At 46.1% G+C, this 23418-nt stretch overlaps 2 protein-coding genes across 8 annotated transcripts in view; both read right to left on the reverse strand.

Moving 5' to 3' along the window:
• Positions 1–383: 383 nt before the first annotated feature.
• LOC143110143 (protein 4.1-like) overlaps positions 384–23418 on the reverse strand; it is an 81275-nt gene continuing 58240 nt past the window's right edge. For 3 of the 7 annotated variants that reach the window (XM_076272991.1, XM_076272989.1, XM_076272990.1), the window contains exons 12-21: positions 22134–22228; positions 17376–17435; positions 14684–14842; positions 11558–11611; positions 10464–11123; positions 8613–8741; positions 8033–8131; positions 5413–5493; positions 3849–3962; positions 384–1839 (exon numbers count right to left, since the gene is read on the reverse strand). In XM_076272991.1, the coding sequence (XP_076129106.1) occupies positions 3858–3962; positions 5413–5493; positions 8033–8131; positions 8613–8741; positions 10464–11123; positions 11558–11611; positions 14684–14842; positions 17376–17435; positions 22134–22228 (1442 nt within the window). In that variant the 3' untranslated portion in view covers positions 384–1839; positions 3849–3857. The remainder of the gene's footprint in view (positions 1840–3848; positions 3963–5412; positions 5494–8032; positions 8132–8612; positions 8742–10463; positions 11124–11557; positions 11612–14683; positions 14843–17375; positions 17436–22133; positions 22229–23418) is intronic. The other 4 variants (XM_076272994.1, XM_076272993.1, XM_076272992.1 and 1 more) reach the window with 4 other exon arrangements.
• Positions 18613–20403, reverse strand: epb41l2 (erythrocyte membrane protein band 4.1 like 2). Its single transcript, XM_076273000.1, has one exon. The coding sequence runs from the start codon at positions 20230–20232 to the stop codon at positions 19462–19464; it is 771 nt and encodes a 256-aa protein (XP_076129115.1). The 5' UTR covers positions 20233–20403; the 3' UTR covers positions 18613–19461.

A 23418-nucleotide genomic window follows, 5' to 3' on the forward strand; every position in this document is an offset into this window, starting at 1 on the left:
AGCGCTATGAGTCCCATGCGTTTTCCCACCAGCGGAGCTAGTTGGCTAGTTTTCCAACTTAAAAAAAGCTTAACTCGTGTCACACTGTTCGCCAACAGCAACATCCATCTTCTTTGTTTTCAAGTAGCAGGGAATTCAAGCCAAACCGTTGCAACTCTGCCATCAATCATTATGTTAAGCCCGCCTAACGACTCTATACACGATTTGATTGGCCTGATAGAAGTTAAATTTTTCTAGCTCACAAGCCAATGGAGAGTTGCTAGACTAGCCCTGGAAGCAAATGTAATTTGCTGCCGCTAGGGTGCATCCAGATTTCTAGGCTAGCATTTATTATGACCACGAAAACACACAAACATACAAAAAACACACCAGGCCTGAGACAGTTAGAGAATAAACAAACTTTTATTTTGAACAGTGTTACACTGAATTTGAGGGCATGGGTTTGTGGAAGAAGGGTAAAAACACAAAACACAAATGTTTTCTTTCAAGCTGCTAAAACCAACTGTCATCTGATATACACAGGGTCCAAAGAGCCAGTTATGACCATCGAAGGTTTGTTTTTTTCTTCTGTGATTTCAGATAGCAGAGCGCACAAGCAGAGAGGGGAAGCTAGCTCTGGTATACATGTACAAGATTGAAACTGGTAATTCATTTTTGTGTGTCGCTGATTCATTTTGTCAAAAAAGTTCCCCAAGGAAATATATTAAAAATATTTAAAAGGGCACACAAACCCACCTCAATGACATCTAAATTGGTTTTAAAGATAAAGACAGTTTAAAAGATTTTAAAAAAAAGAAAAAAAAAAAAAAGATTTCTACAAATATATATCTGATTAAAGAAGCCAGAAAGTTACAGAAAAAGCAAAAAAGTTTCCAAGCTGCCTAGTTTTGTTTCATGATTTTTTTCCATCATATATTTTTAAAACAATTAATTGTTGTTATTGTTTTGTTTTTCAGAGGGAGGTAGTTGTGGAAGCCCCTCCCTGATGTGGAATGTTTTTTAAGTGTTTTTTTCCCCCCTCAACTGCATAGAAAGAGAATGTTGTTGGCACTGTAGTGCAAACGTACAAAATGACACAGTGCTCCGTCCTTTTAGCTGGTCCCTTGGAAACGCACCAAATGAATGAAATGTTCAGGAAGTTATGTTTCTTATGTCCCTCGGCCACTTCCTAACCCACTCCACCCTCCCTCCCATTCATCCTCCCAAAAAATTATACAAAAATTGCTTGGCCCAACAAAAAATATCATACTGTACCAAACCAAGTTCAAAGCTAGCTTCTCAGCCCAATCACTCAAAAAAACAAAAATGTCTGACATTGTGAATCCAGCGATGGATTGTAAAAATGCTGTTTTTTTTGTGATTTTTAAAAGATTTTCTTGTTTTGTTTGTTTCTTCCCCTTCAATACATAATCCCCCACACTGTACACACTAGGAATGTGGTGAATACTACGACAATAAAAAATAACCAGTTACTGAAATCCTATCTGGCTTATACAATGGTAGGCTGTTTTGAAAATAAAAAGGAGGAAGGGTGGGGGGGTTGGGTATGTGTGTGTCTGTGTGTGTGTGTGTGGGGGGAGGGGGTAGGTGGAATGAGGGTGGGGGGGGGGGGTTGCACTAGGAAAAAAAAAACACGCTACAAATGTTAGCTAAGTGGTTCTCGTTTTTCAGAATGATTAAAAATAGAAATCGACAGATGAAGGTGTGCTATGCACAGACAGGGCATCATCGTCCTCTCGGTCCCCGCAGTGTCCACGGAGTCCCTCTCCATCCTACTCCAGAACCATCTTACTGCTGGGGGGTGGGATGGGATGGGGGGGTGGTTGGAATCCTTCAACTCTGCCAATGGAAGGGAAACCAAGATGGGAGTGAGAAATTAATTGAGAAAGAAAGTGATTAACACAGAGTACGATTTTTGGCTGGATGCCTCTTATTAACATTTGTGAGAAAATCATCCGCACACCCATCTTGTTTGTCAAACAAATCAATCAGACGACGGCTACATTTGGATGGAAAAAACTTGCTTGGATAGGTATAAGGAGGAAAAAGCAGAGCCTGATAAGCAATGCGGGATGCTTCTAGAGACAGACGTTTCTTTGGAGAAGTTTGAACACGTGAAGCGGAGCGCTGCCTAGTCACACGCACACCCCTCTAAAATGACTCACACCCTGTCTGAGTCTTCTGGCAGGTAACATATGGATCAGAGAGAGGGAGAGGGAGAGAGAGAGAGGAGAGAGAAAAATAAGGGGGGAAAGTGTTCTTTTCTTTAAGAAAGGAACATGCGGTTCCGTGCCTAATAAGACCTATGCCCTCATACTTCCTTGAGCCGCAGACACTCATTTTTCCCCATCTGAAATGTCAGCTGAGCAACTTGGGAAGAAAAGCAGGAGAGGAAAATAATAGAAGTGTGTCTATTTGTGTGTGTGTGTGTGTCTGTGTATGTGCATCTGTAAGTGTGTGATTCACACACCTGGTCTTCCTGTCCCTGCGCAAACTTAAATAATGGTTTACTTATATATTTAGTAACAAAACCAATATTTACTATAAGTATAAATGACTTAAGGTTGGCTATACACTTATCTAAGAATGAGAGGAGTAATACTATTGAGGGAGACTGTGTGCGGTACTAGATGCCTTTATCCAGATAAATCCTGCAAGTGCACTGAACGTCCTGGGGCTAAGCAATGATCTGTTATCTGTAAAATGAACGTCAAAACCGAGCCCTGCCAGATAGTCGTAGCATCTGCTTTGCGGCCAACGCCAAGCCTATTGTTGGGATAAATCAGGGGAGTTTAAGGGACCCGGCGCAGATTCTGAAGCTGGTTCTCGTTCATGGCTCAGTGGAGATGTCCTCCGGGGAGGAAAGCTGAAGATGCAAGATTAGCGTCGGGAGGCGATTCCATTATTAAAACATCACCAGAGCCAGAACGTTTTTCACATCAAAAAATGGCTTTAAATGAGTTTAACGGATGAGGATGTGCATTAAATATATACGGATTAATCTATGTATAAAAGTGTATTTCGTGTCTATCAAGGAGGGTAAGTACAGGCCAGTGATGGATCTCAGCTGGATTTTGCCATTAACAAAAAGCAATGCAAGGTCACAGAAAGTATGCAGGACAGATGCCAGAAAAAGAAAATGACCTCAGAATTTAAAACAGCTTGCCTGTCCAATCCCCTGATAACCTTGAGACAGAGCCAAATACGTGTTCGACTAACGGCCCTTCTACGGATCTCCGGAAATGTAGATAATACATTTCTATGTTGTTTACAACATATACAATACATTTCTGCCACCCGTGCGTTACGAGCTTTGTAGGCCACTTGTACAGGTCTGTGTACAGCATCAGGACCCCTGCCTCAAGCGATGCACATAAGCACCTGGTTAGCAACATGATGGAAAAGCTAAAAACAAACAAAACAAAAAAACATCAACAGACGAACAGATGCATCTGCTAGACATTAGCGGCATAGCACAGAACACAAAAGTAGTAAATTAAAAAAAAAGAAAAACAAACTTGAGTTAGGTAACCAGCAGGGTTTAGTACGGTTAACTCAACATGGGGCCAGTGAAGACAAAGGGAAGGACACAAAAAGTGAGGAAGGAAAATGAAAGAGAAAGTGACAAAATCTGGCAGGTATGGCAGGCGATTGGTGGATTTCCAGGCAAAAGGCTGCCAGCTGGTCAGGGGCTGGTGGGAGCTGGATTGTTCCGGAAAGCAGACAGCCGTTGCAGGGAGTTAGGGCTGGCGGAGGCGGTCATGGTCTAGGCGGTGGAGAAGGGGGACTGGGTTGGGGGTTTGGAGAGAGAGAGAGAGAGAGAGGGGGGGGGGGGGGGGGGGCCTCACCTGTTGCTCTCAGTCCTCGTCCTCGGCTAGCTCTGTCTCTTTGTGGACCACCACCCGCGTCACTGACATGTCGGGGTGCTGCTCTTTGGCTTCCTTTATAGCCTGCGCCAGGGCCTGCCCAGCACAGGGGCGGCAGGAGAGGCAGGCGGGGGAGGGGCAGGGCCCCGATATACCACCAAAACAAAAACAAACAAAAACAAAAAGGGAAGGGAAGCCACCACGTTAACGGAAAAGGAAAAAAAAAAAACAACATCAACAACAACAGCAAAAGAACTGAGAACTCAAACGGAAAACAAAAAATATGACATACAGTGCAGAAAACTCAAAAGGACATCAAACTTAGGTTTAAATGTGCTTTTCGCTTGTTTTCGAATATTAGTATGGACTTGATTGAAACAGTTCATGTGGCTAGACCAATGAACCTCAATCAAGGCAGGGAAGTTAGAAAAGCTACATGTTCTATTTATGACCCAACATTGTCAGATAAACATATAAACACAGACATAAAAACATAAATCTATACATAGAGATAGATGGAAAAAACACTGACACTACCATCATGTCAAACATGCTGTGAGAATGCTGGCTGTCAATGCTGGTCAGCTACACTTGCAATCCAGCAACACGACAAAGTGGTCCGTGCACGAGTTACTATGGCAACCGTGTTCGCCACGACCGCAGGCATGGGGATGACAATTGTCAAGCAGATACCTGAACACCCCCCCCCCCCCTTTCCGGTACCACAGGTACAATAGAAGGGACTAGAAATCGTGACACTTGGAGGCACACCCAGAAGACACAGGACTTAAGAAAGAGCAGGCTGCCCTTCTGTTCCCACTGCAGACTGTGGTCGGTGGGTTGATCAATGCCTCCCCGTCTCAAGGCCATGAAACGACCCCTGGTGTCTTACCTGTTGTGGCAGGCGGACAAACAGCAGGCTGGGCTGCAGCAGGATATATTTAACCGGAAGAGCAGCTTAATGAGGCGCTCTCTCTCTCTCTCTCTCTTTTTCTCTCTCCAGGGTGAAGAGCGGAAACCTGACTGAAGGCCTGACAAGCCGACCACGGAGGCCCAGAGACGAGGCTCCTCTCCGGGAGTAATCAAAAGGTAGACAAAGGCTTCCACGTCTCTGTGGCACTTGTCTGGACTTGTTATGGTGATATATAGGTCAGAGATGTGGCAGGCTACATTAAACCTGAGCATCCCTTTAATGAGGGACTTGAGGTGGACTAAAGGTGTTTGTCTACTGGGCAGACCCAGGGGTGCTAAACTTGGGGTGCAAAGTATACTGTGAGAAACAGGTGTAGGTAGTTATATGAGTATAGCGCCAGTCATCACTAATGATATCCTCAATGGTACAACCAAGACATACAGTACAACTTGTCAGGTGTGGGGTAAGCTGCAATTCCCCTGACAAACCAGAAGAGGGAGCCACTACATTTGAGTTTTCTCTCTATACATCTGGCATGATGCCACCTAACATGATGGATGTATTAGAGCTGCTGTTGCACTGCAATGTCCTTCCCCTGAGGAATAGTGAGGAGGTGGGGGAAGGACAGCTCACCTGGTCGTGGTCGATGTCCGAGTCGCCCGTGATGACGATACGTTTCTCAATCCGGGTCTCCGACAGCCCTCCTTTTAGTGTCTGCCAATGAAAACAAGACCCATGAATAAACTCAACACACACACATACATACACACACACATAAACAATCAAATTCAAACACCACACACAACCCGACTGGGATGTCTCTTTAAACACATGAACACAAGGGGACGAGCTTGTCTGGACAGCTTTGCTACCAACTCCACTGTGCAATCTATCTTAATTAGTGATAAGATGGCATTGCCAGATCGTCTGTGGCTGCCTGCCTGCTCGCTCATGGCTCTGTGGAGACTCAAGCTCATATGAGCGTTTACACAGGTGTCTCTGTGGCCCTCAGGCCAGACGTGATATTTATTAGAAGCGACAGCATGTTGTGGCGACAAGTGCCAGCAAGATGACTATCCCCTTCTACCCACCAGCTCAAGAGACAAGGCTGGCATTACACTCACTCACCACCACACACATGCTTATACACGTTAATATACATATCCACATCCACACACACACGCTTATACACGTTAATATACATATCCACATCCACATCCACATCCACACACACACACACACAGAGTATTATGCCGGTGGAATGAGTCCGTAGGTAAACAGCAGATGTCCTAGTTCAGACAGCCTGGAGGTACAGAGCACAGCAGAGGACATGGACATTCTTGCCAAGCACCTGGTTTGCATTCAAACCTTCTCCCCTGCAATGTTCTGAGACCAGTCCAAAAGACCAACTAGTCATGTGGATACCTTACATGTGACACCACAACTTCATATGGACAAGGGCCAATCTGAATTGGATTTGCATTCTGTATGTAGGCTTTTTGCTTCATCTTGTTGACATATTATACAACCCCAAAACAGAAAAAGTTGGGACGTTGTGTAAAATGTGAATAAAAACAGAATGTAATAATCTGCAAATCTCTTAAAATCATATTTAGTTGCAAAAAGGACACAGACAATATATCAAATGTTGAAAATTAGAAACTTGACTATTTCATGGAATATATATGTTCATTTTTAATTTGATACCAGCAACATGTTTCAAAAAAAGTTGGGACGGGGGTAACAAAATGCTGGAAAAGTTGTGTAATGATAAAGAAAACAAAAGGAAGAATGTTTCACAACTAATTAGGGTAACTGGCAACACGATTGGGTATAAAAAAGAGCATCCAAGAGAGGCAGGGTCTCTTAGAAGTAAAGATGTAGGGGTATTTATCACTCTGTGTAAACCTGTGTGCACAAATGATGAAATAAGGTAATTTTAATGCTTCTTAACATGAAATTGTGACGTATTTAGGGAGTTCATCATCTACAGGACATAATATTATTAAAACATTCAGAGAATCCAGAGAAAATCTTTGCAAACAAGGGAAATAGCTGAAAAACAAATTGGATGGCCGTGGTCTTTTGGACCTCAGATGGCACTGCATCAACACTAGACCTGTTTTCAGACTTGTCATTGTATTAGCTCAGGACAACCTCTGATAACCATTGTCTATGTGCCCAGTTTGATACTCAATTCCAAAACTACAGCCAAAATTGTAACAGCTAAAATTGTATTGAGACATGATACAGAAAATACCACCATCTTTTCTGGGCCTGAGCTTGTTTAAAATGGACTGAGGTAACGTGGGAAAAGGTCCTGTGGTTAGACCAATCAATGTTTGCCATTCGTTTTGGAAATCATGGACTCATCTGGGCTAAAGAGGAGGGGGCCTATCCACTTATCCAACCTATCCAACTTGTTGTAGTGCTCAGTTCGAAACCCAACATCTACGACGGTGTGGAGGAGCTTTAGTGCCAACAGCATGGGCATCTTGCACATTTGGCAAAGCACAATCAATTCTGAATGATGTATACAGGTTTTGATCAACATATACTGCCATCCAGGCAATGTATTTTCCAGGGACGACCTTGAATATTTCAGGAAAACAATGCCAAAATGAATTCTGCACATATTTAAATAGTATTTCTCCATAGAGGAAGAGTCCAGGTGCTAAGATGGCATGTCTGCAGTCCAGATTTGTCAAATTAGGTGCATAATGGAATGAAAAGCATGACTTAGAATACCCCATACTGTTGAGCAACTGAAATCCTATATCGGGAGTTGTAGCAAATTGTGTTAAATGAAGAGGTGAAGCAGCACAGTGGTAAACATCCTCCCGTCCCAACTTTTTTTGGAACATGTTGCTGGCATCATTTTTATTTTTAACATTTGATATGTTGTCTATGTCCTTTTTGCTGCTAAATATGGGTTTACAAGACTTCTATATTATGACATTCTGTATTTATTTACATTTTACACAACGTCCCAACTTTTTCTGTTTTGGGGTTGTATACTAAAGATCTAGATTTAGGAATCAAGGGACATCTAATGTGACTACCAATTCCAAGTTTCTTTTTTATTTTTATTCATTCATTTTGGCTGACATTTTGACTGATATGTCAATTATTACAAGGAGCAGTCTCCCCGGAGCTATAACCAGTGCTTTCTTTAAAGAGAAGCTGTTTGAGGGTGAACGTCTGATGGAGACAGTATATGGAGAGCATGAGTAGGCTGTGTGTGTGTGTTTACCTTGGTGATGTGAGTGGTGGTGGTTGTGCACAAAGACTCCGAGGTGATGGTCTGGGCTGTCATCAGAACACCGGGCTCGCCATCGCCACTACCGTCCAACTGGTGTTCACACACACACACACACACACACACGTCAACTAATTAATAAACAGTGTATCTTCCCCTTGCAGGGACTTTGGGGGTTATGGGCCTGGATTACGGGATGACAATAGGAGGCAGCCTTTCCTGTGCTTTGCTGGAGCTCTGAGGGGCTGATTAGCAGGTAAAACTCCCGCTCAGAGACCTGCCTTGCACTGCATTTTAAATGGGTGCTCCTACTCGCTACCCTTGATCAGCGGAGGGCTGCCTAAAAACATCTATTAGTCAGGGGGAAAAAAGAAACAAAACCTGACTCATAAATATCTTACCTTCTTAGACACACCATAAATATTACATTGATACAGGGGATTTAGGAGTACTTTTACTGTTTTAACAAGGAAATAGCTGCCCTTCTGATGCTTGACCTCAAAAATGGGGAGAGTGCATCTTTGGTTCAGGTGTAGTGAAGTGCAACACAGGTGATGGACATATGCCTCTGTACCTGCGCTGCCTCGTATGTGATGGTCTTGGTCTCTGTGTGGACAATGGGCACCTCCTTGGTGGCGATCTCCGTCTTCTGGGCCGCAAACGTGTCCGAGATGGTCACCATTTCTGTCTTCACCACTGGGGGCTGGACAGAGAGACAGGGAATTACAACCGAGACTCGCGGTGACACACACGGCCAGTAACACACACACGGCCAGTAACACGCACGCGCACACACACGCGCACACACACACACGCGCACGCACGCACGCTGCAGGATGGAAAGGCTTGGCAAACTAGTCAAGGCCACAAGCATGGAATGACACACAGCACCATCTACACAGCAAATAGGGCAACGTTTGTCTCATGCACAGCTCGATAGGAAACAAACACCAGCAAAACTGAGCAAAGCAAAAACACAAGCACCTACACACTAGATGTCTTTGGTCGTTACAGCACTGTACATGCAAACACACACATGCAAAATGCTACCGAACTGTAAAGAAATGAAAGATTACGAAATAAACAAAGCATTAACAAACTAAAGCACTCGAGGCTCTGAGAGAGGAAATGCTTTTTTTTTTGGCTCATTTCTTTCCTCCCAATCATCTTTACAGCCCTCATCAAGCACCACACAGCACAGCACAGCACAGTCATGTGTTAGCAACAGGTGAGAAAGTCATCGGTGACATGTTGGAACCAAAGAGATAGACTGCAAAAACAGCCAATTAGTTGGTTGGCCCAGTCCTCAATAATGTTGCTAATGAATGAATTTTCCCCAGCACAACAATGGCTAACACACAACACACAGACACACAAACACATATCACCACTGGAAACACACAAACACGCAACACACACGAACATGCAGCCGTTTTGTATCCATGCAACATCTAACGCCAATGAAGCCGGTGTCACCGCAAACCACAGGGGGACACCAAGGTGAAGGGAGGGGTGGCATATCACACACAACGTGCTCTGAGGACCACCAACCAGGGTGCATGTTTGTGAATGTGAATGTGTATATATATATATATATATATATATATATATGTATAAGTATGTATGTGGAAGGGACACACCAGTGCAAAGCAAAAAATGAAATGAAGGCCAAAAAGGCACAGAAATGAAGGCCAAAAAGCATCGGTGGAGATGTAATGGAGAGATGGCATGAGGTAACTGGTGTTTTGAAGGGGGTGGGGTGTTGGAGGAGCTAGGCAGAAGGTTGGCAGAAGGGCAAATGGGACGAGGACCTAGCGACTCCCCCCGCTCGCCGTGATTGGACGGCTCTGCAGTGTTGAGTTGGGAAGAGATGAAGCCAGAAACCACGGCAACAGCAGCAGTAGCAGACATAGTGGAAGTCTTGCCACATTCATTTTAACGTATTACTTTATGTGAAGGCCGACTATAAAATGTCAGTGAGAAGATAGAAAAGCAACAGGGCAGTAGCAGTAGCCATATCATTGCCTGTTTTCATGCTCCTTTAGACGGAGAAAAAAAGCTTTAAGCACCTCCCACCAAAAAAGACACCCAATCAGTGCTCCCCACTGTGGTGAAAAAGTAAATAAGCCACAGAGCGGGTAAGGCTGGAAGGTTGCAACTGGTGGAAATGTGTGTGAAGATGAAGATGTGTGTGTGAGTGTGTGTGGATGCTTAGGATGAGAAGGAAAGGATGAGGAAGAGGAGAAATGCCAGAGAGGAAGAGGAGCGTTTTGTGGTGGTTTTATCTTTTTTTTTTTTGTTGTTGGGCGGTGTCCCAGCACTAGCTCGAAGCTTCCAGGAGCATAGGGAGGGCGAGCGAGTAGAGAGGAGGAGGAAGAGGAGGAAGAGGAGGTGGGGGTGGAAGGCCATCCCCCCCGCATATTACCTCAGAGCAACAAATAACCTGCGGGAGGTGATCGGTGTCCACGTGCAACGCGTCTCCGTTCACACGCGGCTCCTGGTCTTCCTCCTCTAGAGAACCCAGACCCTGTCCCTCGGCCGCCGAGTAGCCGTTAGGAGCCTCCTCCGGGGTCACCATCATCTCCTCTTCCACTATCCCATCATCCTCCACCACTTCCACGGCGGGCTGGGCGTCTTCTTTGGTGTCAGGGGTGCCATCTTCAATAACTGGCGGAGAGGGAGCGGGGGCGGGCTCAGGTTCGGGTTCGGTTTCAGCAATTGGCTCTGGCTGTGGCAGAGGCGAGGGCTCTGGTTGGTGCTGCTGCTTGTTGAGCTCGGCTTCTTCCTGCTCCTCTTCCTCTGGCTCCTCCTTGATCTGTTCCACGGAGACACTGGTGATCTGCGGGTGGTACTCGGCCTCCTCTTCGCTCTCGCTGTCCGAGGAGGCGCTGGCCTCCTTGGCGGCCACCGCTGCTGCCTGCGGCTCCGGGGCAGGTGTGGCGTGCACCTCCGGGATTGCGGACGTCGCTGGTTTGGGGGTTTTCCTGACCTCCTCGACGATTACAGTCTCCTCTATCTCAACCACAGGCTGCGTGGCAGTGGTCGCCACGGCGACAGCCTCAGATTTCTGTTTGTTGTCTGCGCTCTACACCCGGACGCCGGAAGGGAGGGCAGGGATGGGACAAAAACACAAAGAGACAAAAAAAAGAACATAAAAGATGACACAACCACACAACCAAAGAAAAACAAGGAGCAAAACCACCAAGAAACAAAAACATTTTACAAACACATTAACGCAAAAAACTACGAGCCAAAAACACATGGAAGACAAGACAAAAATGAAATGACCACAACATGACCATGGAAGCAATGTGATGTGACCACGGGTCAACCTTCTCTAGGTTGCGTTCAGAGTAGAGAATGAGAGAGAGAGAGGAAATGAGTGAGAGAGATAAAGAAATGGCGATATGGATGATGTCTGGATGGGAGATCATGACTGAAATGGAGAAAAAATGTGTTGTTAAGTGGTGGTGGTGTTCGGGGGTGGAAGGAGGATTAGAACGGGCGACTGGAGACCACCTTGGCGACGTCTTTGCTCTCCGGGAGGAAGGTCTCCATTCGGGGCGGAGATTTCTGTGGGACATAAAACGGTAACCATAGGAACCACGGTCAGGGCAAGGTCATTGAGGGTTAAAAAGGGAGAAGAGGGAGGCGGGTTGTAATGATACTGTATCACTGTGGAGGCGCACTCTCAGAGTCTTAGGAGGAGCAGGAGGAGGAGGATGGAGGTAATGTGCTCCTCCATGACCTCCACATCTCTGCCCCTCTCTCCCATAACAGCCAGAGAGAGAGACGGGCCCCAACAGTACCACAGTACGGCAACCAAGCAGCGTCAAGCACGTGGAATGGAATGTATGAAGAATCTTATAAAAAACAAATATTTGAGCGCTCAAAGTTTATGGCCAGTAAGGTCTCAACCTATATGAGCAAATAATGATGTTGACATTGACTCGAAGGCCGAGAGAAGAACACTCTTTGGCCAAAACAACTGAATGCCCACACTTCTCTAAGAGAACAACCGCTTCCAGATTCACAACATTATTTATTTTTACTTGAATAAATGTTTAGAGACTGGCACTCCATACTGTTCTAGGTCATGTGCCCTACACCAACAACATGCTTTAACTGGCCAGTCAAGTAAATACAATTTTCCAATTACTTAAATTAAATTATATTATAGATTATAAATTAGATTAGATTTTAATCAGGGGAAGTGGTCGTTACTTTAAACAAGTCCAATCTGTCTTGTGTACACGGTCAGGCCAATTTCACTTGGATATCCATCAGAATACAGTGACCTACAGAGACCTACGGTGGCCTGGACTGGACATAAACGTTTGTTTTTAGTTATTTCTTCACAGATGAATCATGAAGGCAGCAGAGAAGCGAATGAAGATGTTAGTTGTTGCATGGAAAGAGAAAATAAACAAATAATAATAATAATATAGAAAGAGATAGAGGAAAAACAGAAAAGAGAGACAGAAAAAAACACAGCAAGAGGGGTCCTACTAAGGAAGCACCTCGGCAGAGCGTTGACCCACGGGCACAGCGACTAGAGTGCCCTCTGCTGCTCCGGCTGTGGTAGTGCAAGAAGACACCAGGCCTAGGGAAAAGCTGGCCTTACTCATAAAAAGGGAGGTAAGCTCCTCTTCTAAGCTCTACATGGGTCAGAGAACGACAGAGGAAAAGAGAGAAAATAAGAACATAAGAAATGTCAAGACAAAAAGAGTGAAAAACAGAGGCAGAAAAGACTGACTGCTTGTAAAGACAAAACCTAGAGAGAGAGAGAGAGAGAGAGAGAGAGAGAGAGAGAGAGAGAGAGAGAGAGAGAGAGAGAGAGAGAGAGAGAAGAAAAATGAGAGTGCTTAGTTGATAGGACACTACAAGTGCACCATGAAAGCGGTCTATGACAGTTCTTTAAATGACAGCACTGCACACACAGAATTTTCTAGCAAGACTAGCAGGGTGGTCTGCTTCAGAGTGGCTCCAACACTCTTAAGAACCACCACAACCACGCACGAGGCTAGCATGGTCTGCATTTATGAGGCAGCTTTCAGCATGACACACAGATGAGAGCATTCTGGAAAAAAAATAGAAATAAAAGTATGACTACGTAAAAAGGCTGTGTTTATCAGACATGCCACTGACACGCTGCTTCTGATCAGGAGTCTCGCAGCCCAGCCCTTTGAGAGAGGAACATGCAGTGGATCACACACAGCAAGACAAAGCCACTAACAGAGTTCAGAGTGAAAGAATATTTGGAGACACCGTGAGGCTAAAAGAGTGGGCGGAAAGTTCTGGCAAGCACACACCTGAAAATGAATGTGTGAAGCATTCAGTGTTGCCAGAGCGGAGGATTTTGGAGTTTGAAACAGACGCAAGCATTCAAGAATACAGGGCAAACAAACAAACAAAAACACAAACAAAAACAATAAAGGAGGTCACCAATAGAGTGTCTCAAATGTTCACGGAAACAAACAAAGCAGTGGAGAGTGCAGTGAGACCATTTGAAACCAAACGGGTGAGACCAATCAGGTCAGAAAATAGCAAATGGCACAAAGACAGAAAGTACAAAAGGTGCATACAGTACATGGCATATTCAGCACAGAATAACAAAAGATGGAAAAAGAGAAAAGTGTATCAAAGATCACAATGAATGAAGCTTAGAGTTCAGCACAAGGAGAAATCACATAGAGGAACCCTCATTGACATTGAAGCAGATTTCTTCAGATTCACAGATAGAGCAGTAGACACGTACAGTACAGTACAGTATAGTACACAAGACCAGAGTGCTGTTTGCATGCGAGGAAAGGTACAGTTGATCAGAATGCAGCCACATCATTGGCTGAGAGATCAGAGAGTGCAGCCCTGCCATTGGCCGAGAGAAGAATAGCTTTGTGACTGATGTGAAGAGGCCGCCGCCAGGCAATCATGTGACAGCTGGGATTATGGGTAAAACACAATCTTTAAATCCAATTAGGGACCAATGGACTGAAACAGTTGTGCCGTTCCAGTGACGTGGGTTTTGGCATCTGGCTCAGGTTGGCCCAACAAAGAATGCTATAGGTTGGTAGACACCATCTCAAATGAGATGTGACCTGTTTATGCCTTTTCAATTAGGAAGATCCCATCTGCCACAGAACAGAATGTGAAGACAAGAAAAGAAAAAGGCAATTATCCAATCAAAAATACAAATGGCCAATTAACACAGCAATGCTGAACTAGGAATAGATCAGTTGTTTTGCACATGTTTGTTTTTTGTTGTTGATGATGATGCATCTTTATTTTGAACCCTAGAGATTATGTGAACCCCTCCAGATTTGGCACCATGTTCTGGCACAAGACATGAAAATTAGATTTTGTTTGGCCCTGATGGTAGCACCAGGTGAGGTAAATGTCCACCCCAGTTGGCACATCTTGCATCAGAACATGGCCCTGTGGCATTGGAGTGCCCAGGCCGAGGGCAGAGATCCAGGAGAAGTGGGTGGCACAGAGCGGCCAGGCAGGCAGGAAGGAACCCAAGGGCTGGGAAGGGCATAGGGGCACAGAGCAGGGCAGGTGGGCAGGTAGGCAGGCAGGCTGGAGGGGGTCACAGGGTCAAGTGGAGGTCAGAGGTCGGAGAGAAAGCGGGCGTGGCAGACGTACCCCTTGGGCCTGCAGACGCAGGCTGGTGACGGGACTGGCGGTGAGCCGCTTGTCCCACTGACTGGGGCGCGGCTCGGGGGTGGCTTCCATAAAGCTGCGCTTTAACTCGCTAATGCTAGCCTGATGTTTCAAAACATCGTCCTGGGTCTTATCCAGGTCCTATGGCAAGCCCCAACAGACAAAAAAACAAAAAGCCCCATACGAAGCCAGGTTGCAAGAGGAATGATGGGGGGGGGGGGGGGGGGGGGGGGGAAGAGGAAAAGGGACACACCGACAATAAGTGCATTAGTTTGCAAAACATAACAATAAACCTCAACCCCCCCCCCCCCCCACCAATCCAAAATAAAATGAAGACAAAGTCAAGCCTCACTTGATGCCTAGCTTTGTGGTGCAATGTTTGGCTAGAAAAAATAGGGGGGCAAAAAAACAGTTCCTCCCAAGTCCAGCAGGTGGTGCCATAACCCATGCCAACCAATTAAGAGGGCCTCCCCATGGCGCGTCGCAGGGAGACTGTGGCGGTGGGTGAATCAATCGGTCACGCACATTGAAATCGCCCATGTAATCTTATTAATGGCCCTGGCATCCAATTAAAGGCCACTGGGACTGCCACTCCGTGACCTCTGCTGCGATGACAACAGCAGTGCAGGAAGGAGCGCCGCAGATTATTGCTCTCAGACACCAAACAAAAAACAAAAGAGCTCCAGGAGCCAGTCACTTAATGCAACTGTTACTTGTTTATATATTCATTAAAATGGATGGCTAGGTCCAACTGACAGGACTAGCAATTATGGCTGCACTATGAAGTTAAAATACACTGCAGGCACAATTTTTTTTTTTATTCATGGACACTAAATAAAATAGTAAATTGTTCACTTTTGTTCCTGTTATATCTTTGAATAAATGACTATTGTTAGTTGATATATTAATATATATTGTATCAATACAATGCTGGTTGCATGAATGTAATGCTATCCCAACGTACGGGTTTCTTTTTGTAATGCAACATTCATCGCTTTTCTGCCGCATGGAAGTATGTAACTCAACACTTTAAAGTGAATTCCTGAGGTTACTGTGCACCTCAATTAACTTGCACCACCAGGGCATCAATAAAGTGAGGCTTGCTTAACAAGAGGCCTAAAGGGAAAATCCACCCCAAACACCCTGAGGCTGTGCTGCATTCTAGACTGTTTTTCTCACTCTGCAGCAGACTAAGGAGCAGAATCAGAACCCGATCTGTTCTGTTCTGGAATCACCTGTTAACTAGATGCATTTAGTCATCCCTCTCTCCTCTGCATTACTTTGCTGCTGTAACAACGGAGTATGAAAAAATTAAATATTCAATATTCAAATATTTGATCTTCTGATGGTCAAAATGGACAGATTAGCTTTTAGCCTTTGTATTATATTACTATTACTTTGTATTATAGAACTTTCCTCCCATAACACAGTATTTCTACCTGCAGATATAAGCTATAAAAGCTACTAACTGGTCATGGGAATATAAACAAGATACGTTACCAAACACAACTATAAAGCACCAGAAAAACACAAGCTACAGGATTGCCATTTTGTCTTTAAAGCGACCAGCTCAAACGTGGGGTGGATTTTGCCTTTAAGGGTTTAAGCTTCAGTAGCACTGTAGCAATCCCAACCTCCCCTCCCACACATCAAAGACATGGAGCTGTCCATCAAAAAGCCCTTTGCAGTGGTTGTGATTTGGGGTGTGCCTTTTAAAGTTCTCAGAGACATTTCACAACTTTCACAAGTCATTACTGGGAAAAATATGAAACTCTACAGACATGATCGGATGCTTGGCCCAGTCTGTGGTAACCGAGAATTACCACAAACACCCGCCATGCAAGCAGGTCTACAGGATTTTGGTTAAGTCATGCCGGTGCACATAGACCAGTATTATGTGCGAAGGCTCTGTAACGTTGTAGTCTCACAGGCTATCCAGAGCTCTGTATTATAAAATATTTGCTTTAGATATGACGCAGTTCATGATGCATCAAACATAACATCTTTTAAAAAAAAAAGACTGCTGAATTACTATCAAGTAAATCTGAAAGCAGGCAAGAGCATTATCTTAATGGACTTAAACTGAACTCATTTTCTAGTGCCGAGTTATGATTTGAGTACTGTATGTAATGGAGCACTTTTGTCACAACACTGCATGGGGACAGCTTCATGTCTTTTTATTCCCCCAATGACATTACAGCACATTTCTGGGTGAGATTTTAGTCTGTTATAAAACAAACAAACAAACATACGTAACGACATAAATTAAAATCACCACAGCAACCAAAAGCAGAAAAAAATCCCTGTCTGGTTAAGGGAAAATGGTATTAGTGTTGTTAAAGGATTTCAAAAACAATTTTAAAACAAAGAAACAAACTCACTCCTCACCCATCCCTACAAATGCATTCGCTAATCATCTTAGAGGGTACATGAGTGAGAGGGTGGCCACCAGCAAATCACTGTGGCCATCTTCTCTCAACCAAAACTGGCTTGTCCAACATGCACCCATTCCCACATTCAGATCATGCAAGTTTATCACATACACACACCCACACAGGCAGACCAACGATCATGCAATCACACACAGAGTCTGATAGTTAGGAGGCAGGCAGCCCAGGATAGTAGCCAGGAGAAAGTCATGAGAGGTTGATTGTTTAGCCGCGGTCATACCAACCTCCAACATTAAATTGCTATGTCTGACATATATATTTTCACCCTGCACTCTCAACTTGCTCTGTGGAGGTCAAACAAAACAAAATGGAAAAAAAGGTGGGGAAAAAGACAAGAGACGTTTGCAAAAGTGAAAAGAAAAATATGCCACTGAAACATGTGCAAGTGAAGTAGACTTGACTTGGGAAATTAAAGCACTGGTGAAATCAGGGACACAAGCACTGCAGAGCTGGAGTCGATTAGAGTACAGATCACAATATCAAATTACTTGTACACCCCTGATGAAAACCATCGCTCATTGGCAGGCTGTATTGTTGCGGAGATTGAGTGAATCATCCAATCAGCATTCATAAACAGTCACCTGTGCATTGCATCCCTTGTTTCAGATCAGAAAATAAAAATGATCACAGGAAGAAAACACCACACACTGAAATTAATGAATCAAAACAATAAATAATTGCACAAATCAACTCCAACAACAATTTCGAGCAAACTGAACGATTCTACTGTGTCTTGCCCTCCCCCTAACAGGAAAAAAAGTCATTCAGGATAAGCACAACATTGACAGACATGGAAACCCCAAGATCTACAAGACAATTAAAACAAAACAAAGCAAAAATAAAACTAAACAAAAAAGCCACTGAACGAAACTAATTAACGAACAAACGCAAACACTCGTTTTAACCTTTCTCAAGATGGCCTCCGATTCTTCTGCATCCTCCTGTCGGACAGCGAGGGGGGGGGGGGGGGGTCAAGGGGTGTGGGGAGGAAAGGATATGTTAGTGCAGAAGGGTTACACTCAAAGCTCCCGTTCAGAGAGCAAACACACGCACACACACGTTTAAGAGTGCTGAATACTGCACGGTATGATGGGATAGGAGGCGCGTGGCACGCTCACGGACCTCGGCGGAGTCGAAAGTGGCGGCCGTGGTTGCGGCGGCAGCATCATCGCCTGGCATCTCGTCTTCATCCTGTGTAGCCGCCGTGACGGAGATGATTGACGTAGCATTTGGAAAGGGGAGGAGTGGGGGGATTGGGGGTGTAAGAAAAGGTGACATGGATGATGTAGGGAGGGGGGGAGACCTCCCCCATTCCCAAATGCGATTCAACTGTCACACACACACACACAGCAACATACACACTCAGGTGGTGTGATGTCATGAGGAGAGGGTTCCACCTCCGATCTGAGGCTGGCTAATCAGAGCGAAGCATGAGGGGGGGGGGGGGGGGGGTTTGGGGGGTGGTGGTGGTGAGGAAAGGCTCATGCTTTTCTCAGAGCGCCAAGCAGTCCAAGGGTTACTGGTTTGATCTTCCTTTTCTGTGTACATGACAGTTTTCTATTTTCTTAAACAAGTTTCTACGTTGCACTATAAAAGACCTGAAGCTCATATTATAAGAGTGCTTGGGGTAGTGTTCAACGGAACACTTGGGAATTGTAGCATAATTCATGATCCATGAAATTTAGGGATTTAGGGGTGTCTAATATTAAGCGCATTTAAAAGGCATTGGCATGATTGCTTGGTTTGTGGCTTATCTGCAGAGATTTTCAAACAAGATTTGTGGAGTAAGTCTCTCAAAGCTGCGTCTTGCTAAACAAAGAAATGCTTGGATTCATATTAAGACTGAAAGGTGAGCAAATAGAAGTTTAGACATCAATCTCACAGAAGGGTTGAGTAGGAAAGAAAACGTTTATAAGATTTGAGTGGAAAAAAAGCAACTATTGGCAAGACAAAGTCTAAAATTACCCACTGACGTTCACCATAGCTCTTCAGGATTGTTGGGATTTGCGAAATCAAAATGGACGTTTTCCTCCCCAAGAACAAGCTCCACAGGGCATGGTTAACAGTTCATAAATACACAGAAAATCAGGCAGAAGAGAGAGGAGGAGTGAGGGGTTGGGTTGGGCAGGACGGCAGACGCTGACGAAGCAGAGAGGGGGGGATGCAGTGGGGGGCAGAACTGGAGGTAACAAAGGGGAGACGCTGATAGAGGGGTGTGAGGATATTTTTCCCCCTCGTAGGGGGCTAGGGGACAAGGGGTGGGCAATGGGTGGGCGAGGGGCTGGTTGGTGGTGGAGCAGCAGCTTGCTTTTAAGCAGCTGGGTCACACATCTCCTCTGGCGTGCCCAGCTTGGTGTACGCCGCCTGGGGTGGCAGGCGGGACGAGGTGCGCGCCTCCAGGTAGCAGAGGGCGAGAGACAGCGGCAGCGCCAGGAAGAGGGCGAAGGCCAGCGACTGCGAGGCAGAGAGCAGCACAGCGAAGATGACCAGGAAGGAGGGCACCAGGGACGGGGAGGAGAGGGGCAGGCGGCGCTGGAGCCCGGCGGGCAGCACGGCCGCCAGCGACTCCTCGGGGAGGCTGGGGAAGCACAGGTAGCCGTCCTCGTCCAGCAGCGAGGGCAGACGCAGGCCCTTGCAGGCCGCCAGGAGGGAGAAGCCCGAGCGCGGAGGCTGGGGCTGCCCGTGCGCCTCGCCGCCGTCCGAGAGGGCACTCTCAAGGGCCTCGTCGCAGCACTCGCAGCCCGGGGACGAGGACGCCGAGGAAGAGGAGGAGGAGGAGGAGGAGGGGGTGGGAGGAAGAGCAGGAGAGGGGGAGGTGTCGGGGAAGGTGGGGTCATGATCTGAAGAGGCGGCGAAGGCAGCGGGGTGGGGGGGCTCGTCCCCGTCCAGCTGGAGCTGCTGCTCCCCGCCCGTCCAGGAGAAGGGGCCGTCCTCCGAGATGTCGGAAAGGACGTCCAGCTCCGAGATGGTGTCCAGGGCAGGCGGGAGGGAGGAGAGGGTGGAGGAGGAGGGTGAGAAGGGGAACATGAAGATGGACTGTGGAACGGACAGGAAGGGGGTTTGGGGGGACGACGACGTCATCAACCCATCCCAAACCCACCCAGAAAAACAAAGCCCAGATTCATTCAACAGAAGGGACACACCGGTCGTGCAAAGAGAGACAAAGTGAGGTACAGGAAAAAAACAAATGAACGCACGTAGAAACAAAGCCAACAGAGAACCGCAAAAAAAAAAAAAAAAGTGAAAAGTAAGAATGCATGGCAAACAAAAAAAAAGACGCAAGGGGGGGGGGGGGGAGAGAGGGGGAAAGGGGAAGGAGTGCGCAGGGGAGGAAAAAAAAGGGAGAGAGAAAGAAACCATTAGTCCGTGAGACAGAAAGCAGGACAGGAGTGCAGTGCAGAAGAGAGAGCACGAGGAGGGTGGGTATCTGTGGCCAGGGTAAGGGAGGGTTGGGCTGGTTTGGGGTGGAGGGGGGTGAGACAGAGACTCAGGAAGGGTCCCACAGGGAGGATAAGAGGAGGAAAGAGGGGTTGGGGGCAGGGGGAGCTTAAACAAACATCCTAGCACATACGCTTGTAAATCACTACACAGCTAATACAAAGAGGTATAATGGACTGCTGCACCTTTACAGAGATAGTGATGTGAACAGAACTAACAAAAGGAAATGAGCCAATGAGAGAGCAGTCCCAGGACCTTGTCATGCAAAGATAAACACAAACTGCGTTTGCTTCATTACATCTTTTTTTTTATTTTTTATTCTTCTTTCATTGCTGTTCCTCCACTCCTGCTCTAGCTGGCTGTCTTTCTAATGTTTTCCATCCATCTTTCTGTTCCACTCTCTATCCTCCTCCCTCTCTGGGTCTTCCGGTCCTGTCGGCCATCACTGCTCACCCTCAGTGAAAAGCAGGCCCAGATAGTGGGAGAGTGTCCTTTCTGTGACTCCCTTAAACCGCAGAGCTCGACCTTCCTGTCGTTTGGAGGGAAACAGCTGCTGGCTGGTACTCCTGTTTAAAACCCTCACCAGAGCCCACCCACCCTCTACATACTCTCACACTTTCCCTGGTCCGGTGTGATCCGAGGCTTGGCCCAACCTCCCCGTGAACCATGACTGCGGTCCAGTCCAGTCATTCCCTCGTTGAGTTTATTGGACACAGGGCCCCCAACCCCCATGTTCCGAACCCCACTAACCTCTCGTTCTTTCTCCATTTCCCTCGTTCCAGGTTACATAAGGGCCCATAACGCTCAAAACACTCTTTCATGGCTGCATTGTCAGGGACTCTGAATGCATTCTTTCATTCTCTGACAGCCAGCAAATGTCAACGATGTCTCTTAAGCGGCCTGCGCGAGCTAAGGGACTATGGGGCGAAACAGAGGACGATGTCATATCCTGCGTGCTCTGCGGCCAGATCCCCCCGTCCTAATTGGATTCAGCCCTGTGCTCCACATAACAGGGCCAGTTACGAGAGCTCGGAGAATAAACGGAGCTTCATGAATGGCCGGCATTTTGGTCGGGAGATACAGTACAGACATTTAATGACTGGAAACTTGAAACAAGCAGAGGGGGGTGGGGGTGACAACTTACAAGAGCAGCAGCAAGGGGGAGCGGTTTAAGTTCACGGGAAATGATGAGGCAGTATTTTACAACAATTCCGAAAACATAAAAAAATAAAATAAAAAAAAACAGAAGATGATAAATTAACCAATCATCATGTACCATTGGAATGAAATTAAAAGGGTGGGTTAGGTTTTTTGAGTTACAATCTAAGAATACAATACAAAGCAACAAGAAAACAAAAAAAATAAATAAATAAATAAACAAACAAAAAACAATTGGATAAACAACAGCTCGAACAAAAAGGATGGAACGCTCACTCCTGGGATTTTCCTGTCAAAATGATGGGGACTGAAAACAAGACATGTGGAGGTAACATCATGGAAAAGATTAAGCAGAAAGAGAGGGGGGTAGTGAACGATCCTCTCACCTTGGAGTCGGAGGAGAGCTCCAGGGCGGGGTCTCGCCCGTTCTCCTTCTCACCAAGAGGGCCCGAGCCATCACTGGTCACACTGATCACCGGAGCTGGGGAGGAGAGGGAAAGGGAGAGAGAAAGAGGGGGGAGAAAGAAAGAAAGAAAGACAGAAAGAAAGAGAAGGGGGGCATTAATGATAGAAGCTGGTATCCCTTCGCTCACGCTCTTTTGGACTTACACAATGTCAGAGGTTTGTCAAACCATGTAGAGAATGACCATGATGAGGAAATTATGTGCAGGGCCACACACTTTAAATGCTGGGATTCTGAACACCAGAACATCATACTGGCCACCAGAGGGGGGCAGATCACCAGCACTCGTGTGCAAACACACACGCGCACACACATGCACACACACACATGCACGCACACACCTCATTCATTCACCTCACACACTGAGCCCCTCTGCTCTGCAAAAAGCCTGCCATTTGTAAAATGACTGTGCTTGCTGTGTGACTGTGGTGTGGTGATTTAGGGCCCGTCTGCATGGCTGTAGAGGGGATTGGTGTGAGAACATGCGGATGTAGTGCGGCCCGCCACAGCTTTGGGCTCCCAGCGTGTGAAGTGATCACACTTTACCACCCACTGCGTCGCTTTACACACTCCCTCCTATGGGAATGACCGTGTGTGTGTGTGTGTGTATGGGTGGCAGAAGAGGAGTCCATGTATCCATATCCACACACAAACACACACACACAAACATAACCAATCCCTGATGAGGCACTACCAGTGTGTATAAAGCATGTACAAAGACGGGTTAAGAGCCATCAGGAGTCCCAGACTAAATCAGTGCCACAGAAGGCTATAAATAGCCGCGGAGGGAGCGGATGCTCCACAGTTAGCAGGTTTTCCTGTGATGACTGAGCGGTTCTGTTAAAAGGTCTTGTCATGTTCCAGTGGGATTCTCCTTTGCCACTCATCAACAGCGGATCACTCTTTAGGGCTTTAAACCTATTTTTTATTACCATCTTTCTACGTCAAACGTCCTCCTTCGATGCCTAAATGGGAACGGGACCACATCAGAAGGACCGAGCTCAACTCAACGCTCCGTGCTCATGTGCCCATTCTGCTTCAAGGCTAATTTAAAGCGTAGCCTGGAAAGACATGGTAACAGCAGCATGTAACAGCTCATTGTAAATGAATGGATGGCTGACCTATTGATTGGCTGTTCATTCTAATGGATGGGGGTCCTGACCCACACAACTTAGCGCAGCCGTAATTCACATCTGCTCTTGGAACAG

Source organism: Alosa pseudoharengus, unplaced genomic scaffold (assembly GCF_046254945.1).
Source record: "Alosa pseudoharengus isolate Yale_2024_CS ecotype anadromous, Long Island Sound unplaced genomic scaffold, YU_APseudo_1.1 YU_APseudo_1.1_scf_7, whole genome shotgun sequence".
NCBI classification, from domain to species: domain Eukaryota; kingdom Metazoa; phylum Chordata; class Actinopteri; order Clupeiformes; family Clupeidae; genus Alosa; species Alosa pseudoharengus.